Source organism: Malaya genurostris, chromosome 1, assembly GCF_030247185.1.
Source record: "Malaya genurostris strain Urasoe2022 chromosome 1, Malgen_1.1, whole genome shotgun sequence".
NCBI lineage: Eukaryota > Metazoa > Arthropoda > Insecta > Diptera > Culicidae > Malaya > Malaya genurostris.
The window spans coordinates 96467549-96493429 of record NC_080570.1 but is presented as its reverse complement, the minus strand read 5'-3'; the positions used below and the strand labels follow the sequence as shown (position 1 = coordinate 96493429).

General features: G+C 36.2%; 2 protein-coding genes across 8 annotated transcripts in view; one reads left to right on the top strand and one right to left on the bottom strand.

Moving 5' to 3' along the window:
* LOC131425171 (actin-related protein 2) overlaps nt 1–9312 on the top strand; it is a 29530-nt gene extending 20218 nt beyond the window's left edge. For all 7 annotated transcript variants that reach the window (XM_058586821.1, XM_058586820.1, XM_058586818.1 and 4 more), the window contains 3 exons: nt 7996–8571; nt 8631–8964; nt 9022–9312. In XM_058586821.1, coding sequence (XP_058442804.1) covers nt 7996–8571; nt 8631–8964; nt 9022–9140 — 1029 coding nt within the window. In that variant the 3' untranslated portion in view covers nt 9141–9312. The remainder of the gene's footprint in view (nt 1–7995; nt 8572–8630; nt 8965–9021) is intronic.
* A 6733-nt stretch (nt 9313–16045) lies between these two features.
* LOC131425170 (protein obstructor-E) lies at nt 16046–24550 on the bottom strand. Its single transcript, XM_058586815.1, has 2 exons — nt 24075–24550; nt 16046–16887 (listed from the first exon to the last, which is right to left on the bottom strand). Exons 1-2 carry the CDS (start codon nt 24121–24123, stop codon nt 16256–16258), a joined length of 681 nt encoding a protein of 226 aa, XP_058442798.1. The 5' UTR covers nt 24124–24550; the 3' UTR covers nt 16046–16255.
* Nucleotides 24551–25881: the final 1331 nt, after the last annotated feature.

Here is a 25881-nt window from a genome sequence, read left to right as displayed (position 1 = left end):
ATTCTTCGGCAAAATTGTAGATAAACTTATATCGAGCAGCTTTGCTGAGGACACCATAGTAGTATCTGCAACGGTTTTAGTGTTACAGCTATTTTTGAAGAGCAACTTAGGGTGTTCCTCACAAAATCAGATTTTTTGCTATAGCATTTATATTTTTCTCTTTTCTAATAGGTATCTGTGAACATCTTTTAGAGTTTGTTAAAACCAATTTTTTAATGACTGGCGCATTCAGGTAGCGTTTCCTGAACCGAAGTTATGAGCAAAACTAGTTCAAAAACGGGTTATTTTTAAACTGCTATATCTAACATTTAGGCAAACGAAAAAAATCCGTTTATTGTATTTGACAGAAAATATGTTCGAACATATTCATGAAAAAAGTCGGAGGAGATAATTTTTTTGAATTATGTTCAAACATTGGGTTTTTTCATTGAAAAATACTCGTATCATGCAAGTCTTTTATTAACTATATATGAAAATAAGGTATTTTTGTCTTCTAAAGTGTTAAATTAATTCAAGTGCATATTCGGAAAGAAATCGTTCTGCATTCTTCTGGGAATGCAGAATGGTGTCGCTTTTGTAAAATCTCTAAGGCATCTCCGTGGTTGAAGGTTTTATCAAGCGTGCATTTTGGCACCTGCAGATCGTTCAGCATCCTTTCGGGGATGCAGGACGATTTGTTTCTTTATGTTTTGTGCTGTTTTCCCACCACACCCAATTCCCATTTCCCTTCCGTGTTCCTTTTATTCTTCCCTTCCCATCAGGAAGTTGATGAGGCAAGGCACAAATCTCCAAATAACTAGGGTAACATGCCACTTGAGCCAATTAGTTCTGATAACATAGGTGCAGGGTTTCATTCAGTAAAAAGCATTTAAACGAAGAGGTTGTTTTTCGAGACGAAGACAACTGTAAGCTGCAAATAGATTGGTTAGTTGGTGCTAATCGCAGACTGCTGCAAAGCCAATATTCGGGGTGATTTCAGTTTCATAAGTACCTGAAATAGTGGAACTCACTTCACTGACAAAGATGGCCTAACCGATTTGAAAACTGTTTCAGTTTGTAGGTTACACTAGTTCATGCACTAGCTCTCATGTTTTTCAAAAATCAAACAAAACTGTTTGAAGAATACATTGTTTATATGAGAATAAGAGAGATATGAGAAAGGCATCATTACACAACTAAATGGATAGAAACAAGTTTTACTTAATTTCGTGTAATTTTTTGTGCTAAATTCTGAATTCTACTTTTTCTAAATTGTTTACTAATAGAAAATTCAAATAATGTTAGAATTCTATACATTCCGAAATAATTCTAAGTTTGCGATATTAAAATTTTAATATTCTATCGATTATAATTGATGTCGTTTAGGATAGCGGAAAATTTAAGATAAATGTTTTTGTTTTTAATAGCTTGTAATTAAAAAGCTTGTAATTAAATTTTTGGAGTTTTAGGTTATTTACTAAAATTATTAAAATTTTCAGTAAAATCCAAGTTTCAGTTTTTTTTTGTAAATTTCTATCTAAAATAATAAAAAAAATGTCATATGTCATAAAATTTAAAAGTTTTGATTTGATTTTGTTTGGCAAAAATTCCCAATAATAGAAATTCTCTGTATTTGGACCAAATTTCTTGAGATTCTTTGAACTGATATATAATTTTGATCATCAATACATTGTTTCTGGTAATGATTCCAATATTTTGAATCAAAAAAATGTACATGTCATCGCTTTAATTTTTGAGTTATACACAAACATGTGAAAAAAATATGAAAAATTTATATATATTTATAAATTTATCGATTTTTTAATGTTTTCTTTTGATTGTGCAAGAATGGTAGTTGAGCGAAAATTGTAGCTGGCATCACTAGCAATCGAACAATGTGTAAAAATATATAGGTCATCGCTTCGAATTTCAAGATATTATAAAAAAGTCTCATCTTTTCTTAGGTCATCTATCTACAGTTTTCATTATAACTTTGGGTAGACAACCCTATTTTTCGTTTTTTTAGTGCATTTTATTTCTGAAAGTAATATCTTTCCAATAGTGAACAAATTTTGAAGATCGGTTGTCTAACAACAAAGTTATGACTCGGTAAAGTTTAAGTATTCAATATTTTCTATGCGACGTTTATTCCAAAAGGAAAGAAAATTGGAAAGCAGATAGGGATTTCATTGGTTTTTCTTCACCAATCATCTCCTACAAAGTTTTTGAATCAATCTACGAACTTCACAAAATTTGAGAGTGTTAAATTTATTGAGATTTGTTGAAAAACAGCTGAGCTATGACAGCTCAAAGTTACGGTTCCAACTTTTTTTGAGGCTTGGTATTTGCAGTGTTAAAACGGAATTTTGAATTTGGAATAAAAACCTTGCGTAATCATTACGTGCAGATTAACCTTCTAACTCGTAAGCCTCAGTTCACAGCTGGTAGTTTCTCACATAATTGATCGTTGCGTCGAACGACATATTGCATTCGGTGGTGCTGCCAAATGCATAGTATTGAGTTGCCTGATGGCATGCAAATAAGTTGAGCTAATTCGATTATTTCCGTTTATGTTGAAAATGACTTTTGTCCGTCGAGCGTTGCCATGTCAAATACTTGAAAAATTGTGCAACGGAAATTGAAATGTGAACGAATAGGGGAGAGGATCAGAGTTACCTTCTATATTGAAATTTGTAAAGCTTACTAGTTCGTGTAAGCAAAGAATCTATCATTCTTAACTAACTACGATCATAAACAAGCACTGCTGTAACACCGATTTTCGTCAGTAAAGACATCTTCCGTTCCTGTTTTGTCACTAAAGCCGAGGGTGAACGCAGTAATCGAAACTGAGGACTTTCCCGAATAACTCTTCGCATCCACGTCCACTTCTGTAAAATAGAGTAAGATAGCGAAAGGTTAGTGACAAGTATATTGTTCCTCTGCTTTTTGTTGTCATCAAACTACGTGATCGTCACTCCATATAGCTCGATAAGAGGACAAGTGGCGCCATCTACTATCCAGTAGCATCGTTAATCATTTGTACATCCTCACAAATCATGCATGGATTTTTCGAAAGCTGCGCCAATACTGTTCCCGACGGTAGCAAAGCACTAAAATGTGGAGGTTTTTGTTCTGCCTTCTTTTGTGCAAAATGTTGCGGTTTAAATGATGAACTTTTTGCGGCAGTCGTGAATAAATCGAATGTTTTTTGGATGTGCAATACGTGCAAAAATATTATGGAAAAGGCGCGTTTTCGCAATTCGTTGATATCGGTAGAAGCAGCAAACCAACAAATTATTGACGATCTTAAAGATTCTATTCGCAAGGACATCTTAGAAGATCTAAAAATGGAGATTCGAACGAATTTCAAAACTCTAATTGATTCTGTTCCAAAAACTCCACTTTCCGTACCAAAGAAATTTTCTTTCAACTCTGCCAAAAGGAAAAGAGACAGAGATGATGATTACAATAGACCGTCTAAATTGCTTCGCGGCACCGATGATTCTGCTTCTTCAGTTTCGCTAATCTCTGAGAATAAAGAGGAAAATAAATTCTGGCTGTATTTATCAGGAATCTCTCCGGAAGTCCCTGATAGTAGCGTGGCCATGCTTGCTTCTAAACGACTGGGAACGGCAGATATCACTACTGTCAAATTGGTACCACGCGGAAAAGATCCTAGTACGCTAAATTTTGTCTCATTTGAACTAGGCATTCCCATTGAATTTAAAGAGAAGGCAATGGCATCTTCGACATGGCCCGTTGGCATCGTTTTCCGTGAATTCGAAGACAAATCCAATACCAGGAAGGTTTTTTGGAAACCAGAGATGTCAGCTACCGCCGGTCCGCCGATAACCATCAGTTAGACACTCAGCCGCCCTGTACTTTTACGGCTCACGTTATCGCTCCTCAGTCATTAATCAATGTAAAGCATTGTGCGGTCAATCGGCCGCCTACTCTTTCCTCGTATACTAATTGTCAAAATGTTACCCACCCTCCCGAGTACCTGACCGTTTACTATCAAAATGTTCGTGGGATGAGAACAAAGACGCAACACTTTTTGTTATCTCTCTCCTCCTGTGACTACGATGTTATTGTTTTGACCGAAACGTGGCTGCGAGAAGATATACTGAACTCTGAACTCTCGACCAATTATACAATATACCGATGCGATCGTAACTCGTCTTCTAGTCAACTGCTTCGTGGAGGAGGGGTACTCATCGCAATCAAGAATAACTTGACTGGGATCGCAATAAAAATGCACGGATTTGAACACCTAGAACAAACTACCGTACGTGTCTCGCTACCAAATCTATCGCTATACATCTGTTGTATATATTTAAGGCCTAATAGTGACCCAGATCTTTACAGTTCTCACGCCTCTGCAGTTCAGCAAGTCCTTGACATTGTGAATAGTATGGACCGTGTACTCGTTGTAGGTGATTATAATCTTCCTCATCTGCGATGGACTTTTGATCATGATCTAAAATCTTATCTACCTGAAAACGCTACATCTGAACAAGAAATATCGATTATGGAAACGATGGTAGCAGGAGGTCTTTATCAAATCTGCTCACTTTCGAATATGAATGGACGAACCCTGGATTTAGCATTTGTTAATAACACGGATTTTGTAGAATTATTTGAGGCTCCGACATCCATACTTAAAGTCGACCCCCACCATAAACCTTTTGTTTTAAGGTATGAAAAGCATCTGAATGAGAATATGGTTTTCTCTGAAACTTACGACGATCTCGACTTTGATTTTAATCGTTGCGATATGGATGATGTATCAGCAGATATCGAAGCTGTCAATTGGCAAGCTATGCTTGGTGGTAACGATTTGGACCATGCGGTTTCATTGTTTTATGATACAATATATAGAATTTTACATAGCAGAGTTCCTAAAAAACGAGTTAGAAACAAAGTGGATTACAAGTTTCCATGGTGGAATGCAAGGCTTGGCCGTATGCGCAACGTGCTACGAAAACAACGCAAACACTATTACCGTTACAAGACTGAAGACAACAAAATTGTTCTTCGACAATTTGAACTGCAATATGAAACCGCTAGAAATAATGCCTTCCGTGATTATCTTAACCGTATCGAGAATAGTCTTCGAAATAATCCATCAACTTTCTGGACCTATGTAAAGAGCAGGAAACGTTCTGGTGGTATTCCCGTCAATGTTTTTCACAAAGATGTAAGCGCTAATTCTGCATCTGAGGCCGTTAATTTATTTGCCGATTATTTCCGTGGTGTATTCAACAGTTCCCCTGTCAATCCGTCGCAGGAATATATTGATAGTTTGCAATCGTACAGTGTTAACCTACCTCTCTTGAATATAAGTGAAACTGAAGTCATGGAAGCACTATCCAGTTTAGATTCAACGAAAGGTCCAGGGCCGGATCGTCTACCGCCAGTGTTTTTAAAACGTTGTGCCCGATCATTAGCTGTACCAGTTAATATGATCTTCAACCGATCAATAATCGAACATACTTTTCCTAGTGCTTGGAAAGTCGCTGCTATAGTTCCAATACATAAGAATGGAAACATTCATAATATTGAAAATTACAGAGGGATCTCGATTTTGAACTGTCTAGCTAAAGTACTGGAAAAATTTGTTTACGACGCGATGTACTCTAAAGCGTCTCAAATCATTGCTGATTGTCAACACGGGTTTGTGAAAAAACGATCAACAACGTCGAATTTGTTATCATACACAAACAGCTTGATTCCCACCATCGAGAAACACCAACAAATTGATGCGATATATTTCGATTTTTCTAAAGCATTCGATAAAGTACCACATAATGTTGTCATCCTAAAGTTGCAACGACTTGGATTCCCCTCATGGTTAACTAGATGGCTGGATTCATATCTTTCTGGTCGATCCGCTTTCGTCAAGATTGATACCATACTTTCAAATAAGCTCGAAATACCTACTGGTGTTCCTCAAGGAAGTCACCTGGGACCGCTAATATTTATTTTATTCATAAACGATCTTTGTAATCGCATAAAGTCTGGAAAATTGTTCTATGCTGATGATCTGAAGATTTTTCGCCCAATCGCCTCGAATCTCGACTCCGTAGTACTTCAAGAAGACATAGCAAATATCGAAAAATGGTGTTTGTTGAATGGTATATCGAATATACTCTTCGAGGGCATATCATCGAAAGAGTAGACTCTATTCGTGATTTAGGCGTAATATTCGACAGCAAACTTAGCTTCACGGCCCATATTGCTTCAACTACGGCTAAAGCATTTGCAACGTTGGGTTTTCTGAAACGAAATACCGCTGATTTTAATGATTTCTACACACTAAAAGTTCTCTACTGCGCCCTAATTCGAAGTATTTTGGAATATGCTGTACAAGTGTGGGCGCCGTATTACGACGTGCAAAGCTACCGATTGGAACGCGTCCAAAAATGCTTTGTTCGTTTCGCACTAAGGAAACTACAATGGAACGACCAATTCAATCTGCCACCGTACATCGATAGATGCAAACTACTAGACCTACCAACATTGGAATCCCGTCGTACTTTTTTACAAAGAATGTTTATCTATGACATGCTATCGAATAACATTGACTGCACTGATATCTTAGCCAGCATCAATGTATATGTTCCTGCTCGTGTTATGAGAACCCGCAATTTTTTGATGATACCTAGACATCGTACAGTATATGGACAAAACAACCCGGTGGATAGATGCTGTAGAAAATTTGATGAGACTTTCCATCTTTTTGATTTTAATTTAACTAAATCTAGTTATAAGTTAGCGATAAGACACTTTTAATCAGTTTAGACAAACATTTATACATTACGTTAAGAAATATCTGTACGGTACTTTCCGAAGATTCAACAAATAAATAAATAAATAAAGTAATCTTACACTTGCTGTGCTTAACGTTTCTGAATCTAACAACTAATTAAACATCATTAACATTGACGAGGATTCTATGCGGACGACGATCGATGGCATGAAGGATTCGATCTCTTTTTGCCCTGACGGCTATTTCGACTATTTCGAATGTCACTCTTTAAAAAAGTTCTTCCCAACTTATGGAAAGCTTCTTTCCAGTTAACTCATCTGGAATTTGATCCGAAAATCAGTTTGATCCTAGCAAGAATCGGTTGTTGTATTTGATTTGGAATCCATTTGGAAATCATACTGCATTCCGAATCAAATTACATCTGAATTGACTGGGTTTCGTGTTCCCGGTCTATAATAAAGGCGACAAAAAAGATGTAAACAACTACCGTGGCGTCATATCTCTTAGTGCAGTTCCTAAATTGTTTGAAAGAGTTATTGACACTGATTTGCACACTCCACAACTACCAACCTATTGTCATTTTTGTCTTACGTGACTGATGGTACTTCAGAAGGTTAACAAACAGACGCTATTACACTGATTATCATTACGGTATCACGATTGCTAAATGAATGAAAGCTTAGTAATTATTTCGAAATATAATTGAAAGCTCAAAAAAACTGAATTGGAGTATCGTATCAACATATTTTCAAAACTATGACTGTGATTGCGTCGGGAAGAGTTCATTTTAGAGCAGGTGAAGGGTCATTCCATGTCTAAATTATCGAACAAGACAATGAAACAGAATTAACATCTATTTAATAGAAGATTTAATATCTAATTAACAGAACTAGACTATCTCTACGTTTTGATTATTTACTTCAATAGCAAATAAAAAACTGTTTTGGTGTGTCAGACAATTTAATATTTAGGGCTAATAGCATAATGAAAAAAAAATCTAATATCATTAAGGATTCATCTCACAAAACGGTTGAAAATCAATTCTAAGGTTTGTAGTTTAGCACAAAAGAATGTTTGCTAAATATTTCATGAACAGTATTTTCTTTTATTTCGAATTTCTATTTTATGTATGATATCATTTTGTCACAATTTGGTTTCTAATGCTTGTATTTTACTTAAATATTTTTTCCGTTCCCTTTTCCATCACTTCAATGTACTTAATATTAAAGGTTTCCGATTTTTAGGATCTAATGGTTGGTGATGAAGCCTCGCAGTTACGTTCTTTGCTGGAAGTATCATACCCGATGGAAAACGGTGTAGTTCGCAATTGGGAGGATATGTGTCATGTGTGGGATTACACATTCGGACCAAGAAAAATGAATATCGATCCAACCAATACCAAAATTTTACTTACGGAACCACCTATGAATCCAACGAAAAATCGTGAGAAGATGATTGAGGTCATGTTCGAAAAGTATGGATTTGATTCAACATATATTGCGATTCAAGCGGTATTAACTTTGTATGCTCAGGGTTTAATTAGCGGAGTAGTTATTGATTCAGGCGATGGTGTCACACATATTTGTCCTGTTTATGAAGAGTTCGCTTTGCCTCATTTGACCCGTAGATTGGACATTGCTGGACGAGACATAACCAGATATTTAATCAAACTGTTGTTACTTCGTGGGTACGCCTTCAATCACTCTGCTGATTTCGAAACAGTGCGCATGATGAAGGAGAAACTGTGCTACATCGGTTATGATGTTGAGATGGAGCAACGACTTGCCTTGGAGACTACTGTTCTTGTGGAGTCATACACGGTGAGACATTTAAATTGATATTAGTTGCACTATGACTGAAATTTTTCTGGTAAACTCAGCTTCCCGACGGTCGTATTATCAAAGTAGGGGGGGAACGTTTCGAAGCACCCGAAGCACTCTTTCAACCCCATCTAATAAATGTGGAAGGGCAGGGAATCGCAGAGCTGGTATTTTCTACTATCCAAGCAGCAGACATCGACATGCGCTCTGAACTTTATAAGCATATTGTGCTATCCGGTGGTTCAACTATGTATCCTGGACTTCCTAGTCGTTTGGAGCGTGAAATTAAGCAACTTTACTTAGAACGTGTTTTGAAAAACGATAGTGAAAAATTGTCGAAATTCAAAATTCGCATTGAGGATCCTCCCAGACGGAAAGACATGGTCTTCATCGGTAAATTGTTTGTATTTGTTTCTGTTTCCTAGTTTAATTTTTGATTATTTTTCACAGGAGGTGCAGTGTTAGCAGAAGTAACCAAGGATCGAGATGCATTTTGGATGTCCAAATCTGAATACCAGGAACAAGGACTGAATGTTCTGAAAAAATTAAGCGCAAGAACGAGTAATTAGGATAGTCTGCGAACTCAGATAAAGTTTCTAATGTAAAAGTTGTATTTTATAATTTATATCGATTCCGAAATATGACTAAAATATGTAATGCATTTAAACAACAATTTAGTATTTAAGCATTTTCGTTAAAATAATGTATAAAAATAAACATTAGAAAGTTCTCCTCTTGGAAGCGGTCTTGGACTTTGATGATATCATACATTCAAATATATCTATTCTGTTTGTATATTTTAATGCTAAACTTCTATATCCACATGCTTTTCCAAAAGATCGGCCCTTATTACTGTTCTCACTTCCACTTTCACATTCACTTCACTTACATGTCACTTCACTTTATTTTACCTATTACCAGTATCACGCATAGTGAAGCGATCACTGTGTGGAAAAAATTATTTTTTTCAGCAAAATATTGGTGGCGTGATGTTCATAATGGCATCAAGTTCATCCAAGTAAATACTTTTGTCTTTAAAGCGACTTCCGTAATAAGGACCTACATTCACTTCACTTGATTTCCACCGTGTAGTGGTACTCATAATAAGGGTCACAGTCACTTCACTTGGTTTTCACCGTGTAGTGACACCGGTAATAAGGGCCATCGTCTGCGTTAGCCAAAGGCCGTGTGGGTTATTTTCAATCAAGGATAGCCCCGACGTCTTCAACTTGATTCACCGCTACAATTTCAACACTGAAGAGCTCTAACGGACGAGCTTTTGTGGTAATTCTTCACCTACATTGAAAAAAATAATCACATGCTTACGTGAAGAGTTATGTGAATATTTTCCACCCTACATTTCACGTAGTTTTGAATGGACTGGCATTTACTGCCGTTCTAAGTCTAACTGTCCCATATACATGGGAAATTCCACAAAGTATGGGACAATTATGCGTATAACGGCAGTTTAATAGCTGTTCTTCTTCTATTTCTTTCTGGTTGGCGTCACCTCACTTGAGACAACGCCGATTGATGGCACAGCAACTTAGGCTATATTGCAAGTTAATTTTCGTTTATAGTCCAATGGACTTTCTTTTCACTGGACTACCAGCAAAAATCTCGCTGTGTGATTACGTCGAGTCGTCGAGTATGGATAAAAGGTTTTTTTCTCGCGAAATATTCGAATTTTCGCCACTAACACGATACAACGTGTTCACTCGTTGATGGTTTTACCGGAAGTGATGGTTTTGGTTTGATGGGCAACTAAGAAGAAATAAACCTTGTCTCTGGAATCATAAACAATTGTCTCTGGAATCAAGCTACTAAATAAAACAACATGACTATACAAAAACTATTCCTCAGCCAGGCGTACAGCGACGCAGTATCCACAGACAAAAAATCGGACGGAGTCACTGTAATCGTTTGGTAATTCTAACACGGCTCTACACTAGTTGGAACTAGAACGGCATTTATTTTTCGGAAAAAGGAAAACCATCGCTACGCTAGTTAAAATACGTTAAAATGCATTTGGAACAAATACATCAACCATTTTTCTTGATGGATTTTCGCAACCTAGATTTTTTATTAATCGCGCCAAAGATAAACGAAAATTTAACGACAAATTGTATTTTTGCTGAATATTCCCATGCTTATCTCACGCGAACTATACACCAGAACGCACGCCGTGTTCAAACTTATATTTTTTCTCGAATATCGACGAAACATTTGACAGATAATTTGCATTTATCGAGATTTTGATTTTCGACTTCAAATTACCGAGATCGTCGTCGCTTTTCGAAAAAAAATTACCGAAATTATCGATGTGCATGTATGTGAGTTATTTCTGAGATTTTAAACATAAAAAAAAACATTCCAGTTAAAACTCGTTATCATAGATTTACTGATTTCAACATTATGTTGGCGGTTGAACTGATCGGCTCGGAAATGTAAAAAAAGAATATATCAGACGAAGAAAAATCTGGTAAAGCATGTTCACAGTAGAATGGATCAAGGGGTGGATCACTTATGATATATTTAATATATTAAGGGCTGAGGCCAGTGTGTTTAGGGTGATTTAGTGGGCTATTTTCACGCTTCAAATTTTATTTTCTCAGAAACGGTGACGAATATAAAAAAATCCAACAGACAATCTCTTAGAAAATTAATTTATATTATTCTTTGAAATTTCAAAGGAAGAATTGCTTAGCTGAAAACGCCGTTTTTCAACTTGTGCATTGAATATCTCGCCCTCAAAAGCATGGATAAAAAATCTATGCTTACAATGTCTAGATAATTTAGTTTAGATGCGATTAGTGCACAAAAACATATATGTTGTCGCGATAAAAATTAAGTGAATGTTATTTTTGTAAACGTAAGTCCATTTCTATGGCGGTACCATTTTTTTCTGCTCTTGTATCCTGGTAACGTAACGAAACATGAGAGAGAAATAAAATCATCACATTTATTTCTCTCTCATGTTTCGTTACGTTACAAACGTGCCAAACAATCGGTAGCTTTATTGGATTTTATGTGATGTAGTCAAACTTGTAACCGAACATATCAAAATTTTCTTGGCCACTCGGCCACATGGAGAGTTATTTTGCGCATTTGTGAGAGAGCATTGAGGGAAACGTAATACGCAGAGCGAACCACGTGGTTTTACGCGACCTAGTGGCCTCAGCCCTTAACAACATTAAATGGTACTAACTCTGAATGACGGTTTTCTTTTAGCTGAGTGAACAACATACAATTAACTAAAACGAATGGAAATACATTGAATGTGCATTTTGAAAGTGATTTTTTTTTTCGTTTATTAAAGTTGTAACCTTAAGACCATTCGCCTCTTCCGACCTGAAAAACTTTCTGCCCCTATGTGCGGGATCGGGAATCGAACCCAGGTGGGATGCCCCATTTTTATCTGTGATCTGCCCCTTGCAATGGATACACTTTCATGTCATTTCCAGTACACAAAATTTCCGCAGAAAATTGATTTCCCGCTACAACTAAAATAATGGCTTCCGGTGAAAGCTCAATAAAACATTGTATATTTAAGAAAATACCACCCTTATTCTTGTTAACGGTCGTATGCGATACGTTCGATAGTATGTCAAATTCGTATAACCGTTTACGCTCGAATCAATAACACTTTCAAACAACCTACATGCATAGGAACAACGCCAATCTAACGTTAAACAATCAGTTTTAGTACAGCCTTAAGTTGATATGAAAATTTTTTGATATCATTTGTTATTTGACTTGTTTTTTCGCTGATTTTGTATCATCATGCTTGTTTACATCCGGAAGATTCCAAGCATCAAGGAAGTGACGAATGTTACATAATAAATACATATCGTTCTCAATTTAATTCAATTCGGTTAGTAAAATTTTGAAATCAAATTTCACGCAAAGTAAAACAAAGCATTGAAAATAGCAGTCCCATCAGTAGTATCTGAGCAAAATATGTTGCATATTTCTTGCAATTTTGTCGTGTTTTCGATAGTCTACATATTTATTTCATTGGTAAAATAGTGCATTTAATATAAAATAAATCATGTTTACCCATGGCGTAATTTACATAAAGTACCTAATAGATATGATAAAATTTGATGCGTAAAACGTTGAAACTGCACATATATGCGAAGGCTCGCTCAAAAAAATAAATTGATCATTTGATTGCAAATCACCTTTACATTCGAAAAGAAATTTGTTAGAAATCGGTTAAACTATTTTTAATCTACTCGAACGGTTGATTGGCAACATTAAACTGACGAATCCAAACCACGGCATTTCGTCAATTCGTCTGTAAACGACAATGGGATTTTCGTTCGTTCGAATGATGTTCGAATACACGTATCGCACGAAACTAAACTAGCATACATACTAGCGTTTCACAAGTGATTGAAGTGATTTCTTGTCATGAATAATCGTCAAACATCGAACAAATTTGTTTTTAATATCATGAAATATATCGCAATATTCGGATTAAATCTTTAGCTGAAGCTGATCCCACATATGAGCGCATGCACTTAATCATATCGTTCAGTTTTGCACTGAAGAAAAATGGCTTGTTTGATGAATCACCGAATCTCGGTTGTCTAGAAGTTAATTTACAAAACACGGTAATTTACAAACCGAATAATAACATTTTGAATTTTTGGGAAGTAACAAACCGAGTATTTTGGAAATAGCTTTCTTAGACGAATTCAGTAAAATATCACATCTTTCCGACATCTTTTTTAGTCGAGATCAAAATTAAGTTTCGAGTGAGTACACTTCGGTGAGAATAGCTGCATCCACCTCATAGAATTTGAGAGCTCTGCTTTAGCTCTTTGATGTAATCTGGTGTTAGGAAATAAACACGTGCTTGTATGATGCGTACACTGCGATTATAGTACAGTAGTATATACCTATGTGTAAAAGAGAAGCACCCCTATTCTGTATTTCGGTCGAATTGGATTATTTAGATCGAATTCGCAATTGTTCAATCTGTAACTTGTATGAGTTCGAGTTTGCCATACAAAAACATCACTCGATCGATCGCCAGAATGCAAATTTTCACATTCGATCGAAATAATCCGATTCGAACGAAATGCAGAACAGTGGTGAAGAGCTCTCGTTGATGTTGTCAATGCGTGGCGAGAAATTACACTTGCCCTTCGTCACACAGAGGAGTGTCTATGATGACAATCGGACAATAGAACGCCTTCGACGTTAGTTGCAGAATGAGAAGGCACGAATTGCTTTGTATTGTTTGTAATCCATTTGAAACGTTAAATGTGAATTTAAATTGGATTTAATTTACCTGGACTTTTCTCCAAGTTGTTGATTTGTTTTCATAAAATTTCATAAATTTAATAATTTCATAAATTGGATTAAATTCTGCTGAAACAGGATTGTCAAATTTCGCAGATGGAACATAATACTAAGACTTTGTTTTGAACAAATAGAAGTGGAATTAAGTGTTTAAAAAATCGAAAAGAAATCCACTCAATTACTGACTTAGTAAATTACTATATCACTGAAATAGGTAAAGTCAATCAATAAACACTCAAAGTAACGGTAAAATAGAACAAAAATAAATAATTCTAGTGTATATTGAGCAATTTGATGTCTTTATTGTCTAATCCAAGGTGTTAGAGTTATTGCTCGATATCAGTAGAAGTGTACCTTATGATAAAAAAAGAACCGGAATTTTCATTTTAAAATTCCCGCGCTTGTCCAATCGGTAAACTTTTATTCTCTCAACGTTGGCAACACTTTTGTACACAGTCTGTCAAATTTTGACTCATATCGTACGATTAGTTTTTGTTTGGCGTCTATACAAAGAAGTTGAAAAATTTTCGTGTGGCGATTTTTATAATGGATGAAAATTTAGAACAACATGCGTGCATCAAATTTTGTGTTGCAAATGGATTTAAGTGTTCCGAAACGTTGAAAATGTTAAAAAAGGCCTTTGGTGAATCGTGTCTAGGAAAAACACAGGCATACGAGTGGTATAAACGCTTCAAAGGTGGTCGTACAAGCTTGGATCATGATGAGATCCCTGGCCGCCCAACAACATCTGTTACTGAAGAAAACATTGAATTGGCGAAGCAAATCGTGTTGCAAAATCGTTTTGTACCGATTAGAGAGATTGCTGTGTTGTTGGGCATCTCTTATGGATCAGCCGAACACATTTTAACTGATGTTTTGGGTTTGAAACGCGTCGCTTCTCGGCTGGTGCCACACCACGATAATGCGTCGGCTCACACAGCGTTGTGTCGCAGTTTTTGGCCAAAAATTCAACCAATATCATCAACCAACACCGTACTCTCCAGATATGGCCCCATGTGACTTTTTCCTTTTCCCTAGACTCGAATTGCCATTGCGGGGAACACGTTTTGAGACCATAGATACCATAAAAGAGAATTCGCTGCGTGAACTAGAGGCCATACCTTCGGCGGCCTATAAAACTTGTATGTAAAATTGGATCAATCGTTGGCATGCACTGCATGCATGGCACTCGGTCGTCCATTCTACTTTTTTTTGTCATTCACCATCCGTTTTTCGATCACTAACCAGATCTTCATGCCGATTCTAACCCTGTCGTTTTCTCTGTCTTTCACCATCTTTTTGGTCACTAATTAGATCTACATGCCGATTCTAACACCGTCGTTAGCCCACTCTCGCTTACCAACCCACCCCCTCACCAACCCTTATATAACATTTACCTACCTACTTTTTTCTTCTCTCACCTTTTAAGCAAGAGCGCTATTACTGCCCTGCAATGTTTAGTGTCATCAACTAGTTATAGATAGGGTTATAGATTTAGTTTTAATTGTTAGTGTTAAGCCCAAATGTATCTGTTGGATCATTGTAATCTGTTGATACAAATGATGAGGAGGTTTTATGCCTGCTGGAGAGAGAGAGACAGATTGCCAAATTTCATCTCCATCGGGCTTTTCCCTGCTCCAAAAGAAATAAAGAAATAAAGAAATGCATTATATGAAAGCTATCTGATAATCAAATTAGGATCTACTGTAAATCTACCCGCATACACTAGTAATGCCTTGAACTAATGGTGGATTCACACATACATACATACATACATACATACAGAACCGGAAACAAACATACAATACATCAATACGATCAGTACACACTGCATCCGTGTGTGTGAAAGAGCTGTCAAACTACTCCAAAACGCACAAAGATGCGGTGTGTACGGATATATTTGTACACGGAATAAAATTGTGTGGCCTGCAGTCAAGTTTGTCGGGGGTCCTATCTTGACCTTATTTTAGTCGGATTTCATATATTTCACACCTCACTGATTACGGCGAATCATTAAAAATTCAAAGAAACATGCAGGACAAACAGAAAAATAGTTCGCAGAAAAATAGTTCGAAAATTGTGCATTACTGCTGTTATGGCGCAAACACTCGAGGCGAGACCTATACATATTTATAATGATAATTGTAATTTTGTCAGTAACTTTTCGGGTGGTAACTTTTTGCTTTATTTGAATTCCTTGTGAAAAATTTAGGAACGTTCAATAAACGTTTAATTTACGTGATAGTTTTAGAGGGCGTCAAATCGATGATACGAAATAGTAGCAAAAGAAAAATTATGCCATTTTTACAGAGTACATAAAGCACTTAATAGTGATTTAATTAAAAAACTACTGCCAAACAAATTAGAAGGTTCAGTTTCTGCATGCATAAGGAGCATCTTCTGGGCTTTCGCATGTCAATGACTCTTCATTGAAAACTTTTCCATCGCCACAAGTGATCAATCGTGGATGACCATCAACACAAGTTATCAAACGATGGCAGTCTCCAGGTACAGGATATCTCGGATATGGCCAAAAGCGATGATTGATTGATTTCGATGATACTGATTCTGGACATTTGAATCCAATGACAGACTCCGGGTTGCACGTCTCTAACATGAGATCAGGCCATTGGCATCCGTGAATGCGATGATCGTAGACCAGTCCTGGTTCACAATGTTCTGGATGTGGTTCACCGTACGCACATTTGGTGTACGTAGTGGAACATTGGTGGCTATCTGGATATATTCCGAATAAGTATTCACAGCCTGGTGAGGATAGAGGGGTTTGGTCGGTGACAAATTTACGTGGTCCACATTCAACTGCCCAGTTGTAGTTGCAATGATTATGGACAGCGCCTTTGCCGTCGAATAATAGCCCATTTTCGCATGTTTCTAATGTCAGTGTTCCATTTGTGCATAGGAAGAATTGGTCACAATAGTCAGGGTGAAGATACGCTTGCTCACCATGCGGTTCAGGACACTGTGGAACACCAATAGCACTGCCTGAAAGTAAATGAAAAAAATAGCAGAAATTCAACATTACATACGCAATGAAAACAAAACAAAACTCATAGTTCATATGAACGTTCGTAATATAACAGTTCGGCTGAAAAGTTCGTATCGTTTAATAGAAATACACATTTTTTGCCAAAATTTGTTTTTATTATTCAACATAATTGCCATCAGAGGCGATACAGCGATAATAGCGATCTTCCAACTTTTCGATACCATTTTTGTAGTACGATTTGTCCTTTGCCTCAAAATAGGCCTCAGTTTCAGCGATTACCTCTTCATTGCTTCTAAATTTTTTACCAGCGAGCATTCTCTTGAGGTCTGAGAACAGGAAAAAGTCACTGGGGGCCAAATCTGGAGAATATGGAGAATCGTTCAATTTCAGCATGGTTTTCATCGACTTGTGACAAGGTGCGTTGTCTTGATGAAACAAAACTTTTTTCTTCTTCAAATGAGGCCGTTTTTTGAAATTTCGTCCTTCAAACGCTCTAATAACGAAAAAAAAATTTCGAAATTTCGTCCTTCAAACGCTCTCTATATAATAGTCACTGTTGATGGTTTTTCCTTTTTCAAGGTAGTCGATGAAAATTATACCATGCGAATCCCAAACTACAGACGCCATAACCTTACCGGCCGATTGTTGAGTCTTTCCACGCTTTGGGTTCGGTTCATCGCGTGCAGTCCACTCAGCTGACTGTCGATTGGACTCCGGAGTGAAGTGATGGAGCCATGTTTCGTCCATTGTTATATATCGACGAAAAAAATCGGTTTTATTTCGATATAACAGCTCCAAACACTGCTCAGAATCATCAATTCGTTGTTGTTTTTGATCGATTGTGAGCTCATGCGGCACCCATTTTGCACAAAGCTTTCTCATATCCAAATATTCGTGAATAATATGTCCAACACGTTCCTTTGATATCTTTAGGGTGTCAGCTATCTCGATCAACTACACTTTACGGTCATTGAAAATCATTTTGTGGATTTTTTTCACGTTTTCATCGGTAACAGCCTTTTTTGAATGTCCACTGCGTTCATCGTCTTCGGTGCTTATATGACCAGTACGAATTTTTGCAAACCACTCACGAATTGTTGCTTCGTCCGGTGCAGAGTCTGGATAACACTCATCAAGCCATTTTTTGGTATCGGCGGCACTTTTTTTCATCAAAAAGTAGTGTTCCATCAACACACGAAATTCCTTTTTTTCCATTTTTTTCACAATAACAAAAGTAGCTTCACTCAAAATGCAATATCTCACAAACTAATAATCAGACAGCTGTCAAATTTATACACGCATCTTTTGAAGGTTGGTACTAACTGAAAATGGTATGGATTTAATTCTATTGGCGCCCTCTCATAGAAACGATACGAAATTTTAAGCCGATCTGTATATATATATATACAACATATATCATCTATAAACAACAAAGGTAAGGTTTGAAAGAAAATTATAGTATGTTAAACATTCGACTGAAAATCAAGATGTGTTTTTCATGTCGTTATAACATGTGTTATATAAACTATTCATGTCTGTAAGTTACAACATCATTGTACGACATTTATCCGGTTGGTATGACACTTCATCAGTTTCAACGTTTTTAGATTGCAGATATCGAGCACCGTCACCTAAAATAACATGTGGAGTACCAAACAATAAACTGGTTATCGAATCAACTTGACAAGAGAAAGGGACAGTGAAAAACTGTACTGTTTTTTTCTACACAATTTGCTTAATGTTGGCAAGGCCTCTCTATGTGATATTTAGAATGGTTTACCGGTTTAAGTCTCGCAGAATCTGAAGGTTAGCAACGTTTCTAGGCGGTCAATACATATTTAAAAGCAAAGTTACTACTAACTATTGTAATTTACTTCAATAGAAGGTGGGGTTGATATCGTATGCCTACAACCACGTGTTACTAGTTTAACCGCCCTTATAAGGCTGTAATTAGGTTTATGCCATTCTTTAGTTTTGTTCAACACAAAAACGCATGTGAGCAAAACGAAATACACAACCGCTTCAGTCGCAGTGGAATAACACTAGCAGACAGATGTTTTGCTTAAGAAAATGGCTCAATCAACATATAGAAAATGGAGCTCGGATTGATGTTTGGGAAACCACAAGAAACCGATGTGCAATGCTGTGCGAAATCGGTTTATAATGGATTATTTGTGAACGAAGAGAGAATCGGTTGATGTGTTCAATCGAACATTGAACACACTAATTGATTGGTATAATCATTCGATCATGTAACTACTTATCTACTGATTCCATGATAATAGTCTCCAACCGGTAGTTTTTCTGACGCATTTCCGTACTAAGCAATGGTTAGGAAATGAGCAGATCCTCCTAATTTGACAAGTAGAAATACAACAGGTAAAGCGATTTTTAAGACGTAAATGGAAATTCACACTGAAATTAGTGACATAAGTGCAATTCGCACAGTTGGAAATCAAAACTGGTTTAGCGATTGAATGATCAGGTCATGGTCGTATGGATGTGAAATTGAGAGAAAGGGGAATCGGTTTTATTTTTTCTTATATTTGTCAAAATATGGAGTTCAAGTATTGTACAAATTCACCGAGGCCTGAGGCCAAGTTTTATATACCAATCGATTCAACTAAACGAATTATGTGTACCCGTACAAGAAAGAGATCTAGATCTCTAAGATGGCTGGGTCGATTTCAATCAAACTAGTCTCAGAAGTTCGTCTCCATCCGTTGACTTTAGGTATACGAAGTTTTTCGTCGAATTTTTGTATCTCGCGAAGCCCGTAGAGAATTGGAAATATGGATCTATATGAAAACAATCATTAATGCTAAGATGGATTTATAGTAGGCGATGTTTGGAAACAAAACTCAAATTACGATTCAGTTGTTTGCGATTGTATGCACATGAAAGATTGTGCACAGTAGAGATGGTTGGGTATTTTTAACCGAAACCCGAACCGAGCCCGAACCCGAAGGGAACTGGTCTGGTTCGGGTTCAGAAAAAATAGATTTGTTGTGTTCGGGTCGGATAGCGTCACCCCATTTTGGAAATTAGGAAAGTTGAACAAATATTGAGTCATGAGTGAGCAGCTCAATCGCACTCGTTGCATTGCATTGTATTGTTTCGGTTCTGCTTTTTTCCAATTTCTTGTCGAAAATAAAGCAGGAATCATAATTCACGTCTTCATCACTAGTTTGTGGTTCTTGTGCTTCTTCTTGGGTGTTATTTAAGCACATTTTTTCTTGTTTTGATAGATTTGTCTTTGAATCATTTTTATGTTTCTGTGCATCGGCCTTCTTGGGCTTGTTATTAGCTTTTCATTGCAGATTGCCTTTCCACTTCAGAAGGTGTCGAAATGCTCGTTTATGTCGGCTTGAGGCCTCGATTTGATTTGGTCGGTGCAGCTTGCTTTATTGTATCAAATAATACTCGCAAAACTAAAGCAACAGCACATCACGAACTAATTAAAAAAATAATATGACAAACTACAGGTAGTTGATTTTTTGTCGAATACTTATTATTTCGCCTGGAATTCCATACAGAAGCAAGAAAATTATGAACTTGAAAAAATGACAATAAATTAGTGGCTCGATAATCCCTATAAAAAGTGGCTCGGTATTCCCACAAGCTATGTTCAACAAAATAGCCACCCACGAGTCACATAGCCAAATTGATCCGAAATTTTTTTATATAAGCAATATCCATACTTGTGTAATTTTTAAGATCTTTAACTGTTTGCCTAGGCAAAAATGTCGAAAAACTTAGGTAATTATTAAGTCACAAAAAAGCTTTTTAGATCTCAAAAATCACTTGATTATCACAGAGAGCAAAAAATATGCTCTCGAAATTCCCTACTTTCCTCTATCAAATTCGATCAATTATGCCAAAGATCCTCTGCTAGTGACATTTGTTAATGCAGAATAAGAGTGTCTCAAGTAGAGATAACTTCAAGTCTGATTAGCGTTTTATGTTCATCTGCTGAGCGGTATGGTAGTTCAGCATGAATTGCTATGTACTGATGAGTCGAAAACGATATGTTAAATAAACATTAGAAACAGTGACGTACATTCAGTACAAACATGTTACTTGTAATCAAACCTCTCAATGACTACTAGCTAAAAACAATAAGTATGTCGTGAACTTGTTTACGTTCAGAACTTCATCAGTAAACACATTGTACTTCGGTATAACTTGACTCAAGTCGAGATAACTTTACGTCTGCTTAGTGGTTTATGTTGAGCTGCTGAGTGGCGTGGTAGTTCATCATGAACTGCTATGTACTGATGAGTCGAACACGATATGTAAAATAAACAATAGAAACAGTCATGTGCACTCAGTACAAAATTCTCTATTTGTAATTAAACTTCTCGATGACAAATCAAGATGTTATCGCAAAGATTTTTCCGAATCAATCAATATTTGAATATTCATTTTTAGAGATGTCCACAGTTAAAAGTTTTCCTGAACTTAATGAACATGTGTTCCAGGTGCGTATATGCTCTTTGCGTTGTTTTAAGCTTGCTAAATGGTGAAAATCATAACAGCCGTTATACTCAGTAGGCATGCAATAACAAAAGAAAGCAAAAAATATTTAAGTAATTTTACTATTGAAAACTTATTTTGTTAAATTTTACCAATATTTCATGCGAAGGGCCTTAATGTAGTTGTTTTTAGAAATGCTACCATACACACATCCGCTACTAAACAACAGCTGTACTTAAATTTTGTGGAATAGTACAATAGATTTTGGAGGCTTTTGATCCGAAATCACTTAAAAAATCTTTGATAACGTTGCTTCGATTGCATCTTTTGATAAATATTTCATGTTTCGATGTAAGGCTTCATTGATTAGACCGCCGCCTTTCACATCGCCCACCTGAACTCAGTTCTCATCACACTCATAGGAGTATAAAACTTTTCTAACTAGAGAGCTGAATGACCACAAAGTTAAAATCACTTTGTCAGCAGAAAACACAGCGTTGAGGAAGAAATTTTCCGTCTAGTTCGTACAGCAGACAATAAAGCAGATCAGATTTATTATCTCCTAAAATCGGACCGATAAAAAGAATACGGTGTGCGTATCCCGTACCAGAAAGCAGAATCGCGAGTGGTAGGTACAGCACCGCAAAGGACGAAGAAATTTTCAACAAAAAAAAAGGAATTGGAGTGGCAGGCGATCTGTGGGTGCAGTAAATTTAGCAAGTAAGCATATGAAGAAGAATGCCTCCAGAAGTGCCTGTTTTGGTCGGATCTGGTATCGTGTCATTATGCGACACTGTTGGTAGACACGAAGCCAGAAAAGTTTGTTTTTGCACCAAAAGAGGTGAATCCGTCAAACTCATAAGAATTTCGCTCGATAGAAAAATTCGAAGCGATTATGAAATTACGTCAGTTTTGAATACAGTCTTTAAACAGAAAGGTAACACATTTACACAGATAGAAAAGATGAACATTACACGACATTTAAAACTGTAGTAATATGAAACAGACATCAATTGAATCGAAAAATTGATTTAAAACCATCATCGATGCAAAATTAAATTTAATTGCATTGGTTTTTCAATCAATATAACTGTATCTTTCAATTAATGCTTAGTTTTGCGTTCATATTATATCGAAACGTACAGAACTTCAAAGTAACTTTATGTTTAATTTCCTGCTCCAAATATGTGCATTAAAATAGATGTAAGTTCACAAAATATTTTTATCTGTGTACTTTGTACGAAACAAACTACAATCGCAATACACTGCATGTTGCGGTGGAATAACAAGATTAAGGTTTTCTGAATTTTGTGTGTAGTTTTATTTTCGGAACATTAACAAACCTTAATGACCTTTTGTTCAAGCTAATTTCACGTTAACGATATTGGTGATTGTCTTGTTACTTAATGCTCGATAAGACAACTTACAGATGATGTCGTGGAGGGCGCAGAAGTTTTACAAATTGGTGGATAATTTTTCAGATTTTTCTCTGTTTGTGTATATTTCTAATGAGATTTTTTATCGACTGAACCAAAATACTTTTAGTTCTGAAACGGGAGCTCGAATCCAGATAAAATGAAATAGCAACGTATAAACCAGGACGAATTTTCATATGGATCAATAAAATTAGACGTGCATTTTTTGGAATTTTTATACTTACAGATTATAAATAATAAATGAATGCACGAAAATTGCCTTTACAAAAGTATCCCACAAAATATGAAATCGCATAGTATTGATTGAAGACTCACGAGTCTATAATTAGACCTAGTAAGCAATATTAAACTAATCTTAAAATTTATATATATTTATTAAAAATTCGCAATTTAGCCACTCTTTGCTTTGTTTTACTCAGTTTAAATGAAAATGTGTTAATGATAAATGTGGAAAAGTGATTCAGCTTATTGAATTCTTAATTTTACATTTACATCCTAAACAAAATCAGAACAAACGAGTAATATCACCGGTCAGCGGTCGCGTTATTGTGGTTCGAAATTTTGAAGCAACTGAAAAGCACATGTTGAAACAACTGAAAATTTTTATTGCCGACACATAAACGAATGGCTAATAAATAATATGCAGCTCTTTGTTATCCGTCTTTTCCAATCAACCATCAATTTATTTTGTTTCTTATTTATTTCTACGATTCGATATTATATTTTTTGTTTCAAAGACATCAATGATGTGTCGAACTGGAAGCAACAAACCTGTTATTGGCTTTGCATAAGAAATTATATATTATACACGTGAATGTGTTTTTTTTGCAATCCAACGAACCCCTCCCTCGAAGTTTGTCAAACTGAAAGTTCTTTTGAATCTAATAAACCTTTTAAAATTAAATGTGTGTAATACAAAGAATAACTAGTTAATTTTAGCAAGCGTAATGTGGAACGCGTATGATATTTCAAAATATCAAGAGAACTTATGTAGGAAACGCAACAATTGTCTAAGGAGATTAAAATTTAATTGCTTATATCGGTTTTTAGTGATCAAATACACGTCTGTTGAAGTGTGAGAAAGAGAATGTGCTATTTCACACCTATCTCTTTGCCAATATAAGAATAAATATAGGCACGCTTGGCGATGGCTTAGAGTGGGGTTATTATTAGAAAAACGATATTGATGAACACATTAATATTAAAGTTGGACTCACCAAATGTACGAATATTTGATTTTCATTTTATGTATTTTATGGTTTAATACTTACAAAGCGTGACTATCCCCAAATAGAGGACCAATCCGATAATTTGTTTCATCCTAGCAATAGGATGCTTGTTAGATCTTTGCACTATTATTTTTGGATTTTCGTACTAATTCATTAATTGGATGTCGCCCCAATGTTGCACTCGCTACTGCTTGACACACAGTGATGTTGTTGGCTTTTTGAATCACTAATGCTCGTAAAATACACCCACAGACTAAGCGTTCACTGAAGCAAATACTACTAAGACTGCGCCGGCAGTTACGGCACGAGCTCGAATTGAAGTAGCAGTTACTAGAAACGCGCGCACTACACAAAATCACTACTGCGAGGCCCGATGTCTGTTTACGAATAAACCGAACCCAAAGTCTTTTGACCAGGTTTCAGCAATACAACTTTTGATTTTTTCTTCTGTTTCGTTTTTTTTTCACCCATTACCCGACCTACGTTTCAGACAGCCGGAATAGAGCCTCCAACCACTCTCGATTACGATGAAAAACAAGCCGAACAAGCAACGAAATCGATGCTGAGTTACCGTCATTTTGTGCGATAATTTCAGATTTATATATTCCACTACACACTGCACTCACCGATTTGATGAATTACTACATAGTTGGAAAATTTGCTGTTGACTATATTTGCTAAAATTAAATAATTGTTATTTCTACAGATATGTGCTATGAAGTTTTCACGGCGAGAGTAATTTCGAGTATAACTTTCGAAAACGAACAAATTTGTTTAGGATTTTGTCGAATCAGCCGTTTTAAAAAAGGCTTCCAAAATTCCATAAAATTTCATTTTTGTGTCCTAATAAAATAAAAATACCACTCCACCATGTTAATAACCGAAATTTTTTTCAAAGTTATCAATTTGAAAATTTTCCGTTTGTGAACCATCTTCATATTCACCTCAACTGATTCATTAAAAATCTGGTTTTTAACCTTCTCTACATTTATATGCACGCTGTTATTATTCACATCACTATAGGTTAATACTGACCACTATGTGCATATACAGATACGTATACTTATATACAGATACGTATTTCAGGCACAATATATGATCTTCAGACGTATTCTTAGTTCAGACGTGTCCTTAGTGCATAATTAGCACATTCTGAGAGGCTCAGAACTGAAAACTGTTCTGAACCTAAAATAAGTATCTAAATGTAACAAACGTAAACAAATTTAACGTCAAATCCCACATAAATGCAAGAATCCGATAAGTAAGATTCGTTTTGCAAGTATAAACGAGAATCTCGACTAAAATCGGTGTTTTATGCACAGACTCAGATTTTCTCAATTAAAGTATTTGCAAATGTTTTGTAGGTTCAGAAAAGTCAATATCCAATAAAAATGTTATTGAGGCAGACTCTAAATGGAGAATATCGGGTTTCGAATATTCGCACTCGAAACCCGACCCGAACCCGACGGGTACGGCTCAGGTTCGGGTTCAGAAAAAAAAATTGGGTTCGGGTCGGGTTTGGGTGTAGGTTACGATTTTTTCATTTTAAACGGGTTTGGGTTAAAAAATTTGGTCGGGTTTCGGGTTCGGGTCGGGTACGGGTAAAGATTTTTATTTTTTAGCAGGTACAGGTCGGGTTCGGGCTTGGAAGAAAATGTATGATTGGGTTTAGGATTTTTTTCTTAATTTTTGATCGGATTCGGGTTTAAGAAATTGCTTACCCGACCATCTCTAGCTCTAGTGCGAAATAATGAACTTTTTTATGGTTGAACTAACAACCGGAGTATATGAAGTGAACGTTTAGCGATAACATTTTAGTGAACCGTTTTGTAGATGATACTGGTGTAAT

What these genes read in the sequence shown, in the direction of transcription:
- LOC131425170 (XM_058586815.1), bottom strand. Translation starts at nt 24,123, where the DNA reads ATGAAACAAATTATCGGATTGGTCCTCTATTTGGGGATAGTCACGCTT. An exon ending in TTTGGGGATAGTCACGCTTT is followed by an intron (nt 16,888 to 24,074) that starts GTAAGTATTAAA and finishes ATTTACTTTCAG; the next exon opens with GCAGTGCTATTGGTGTTCCA.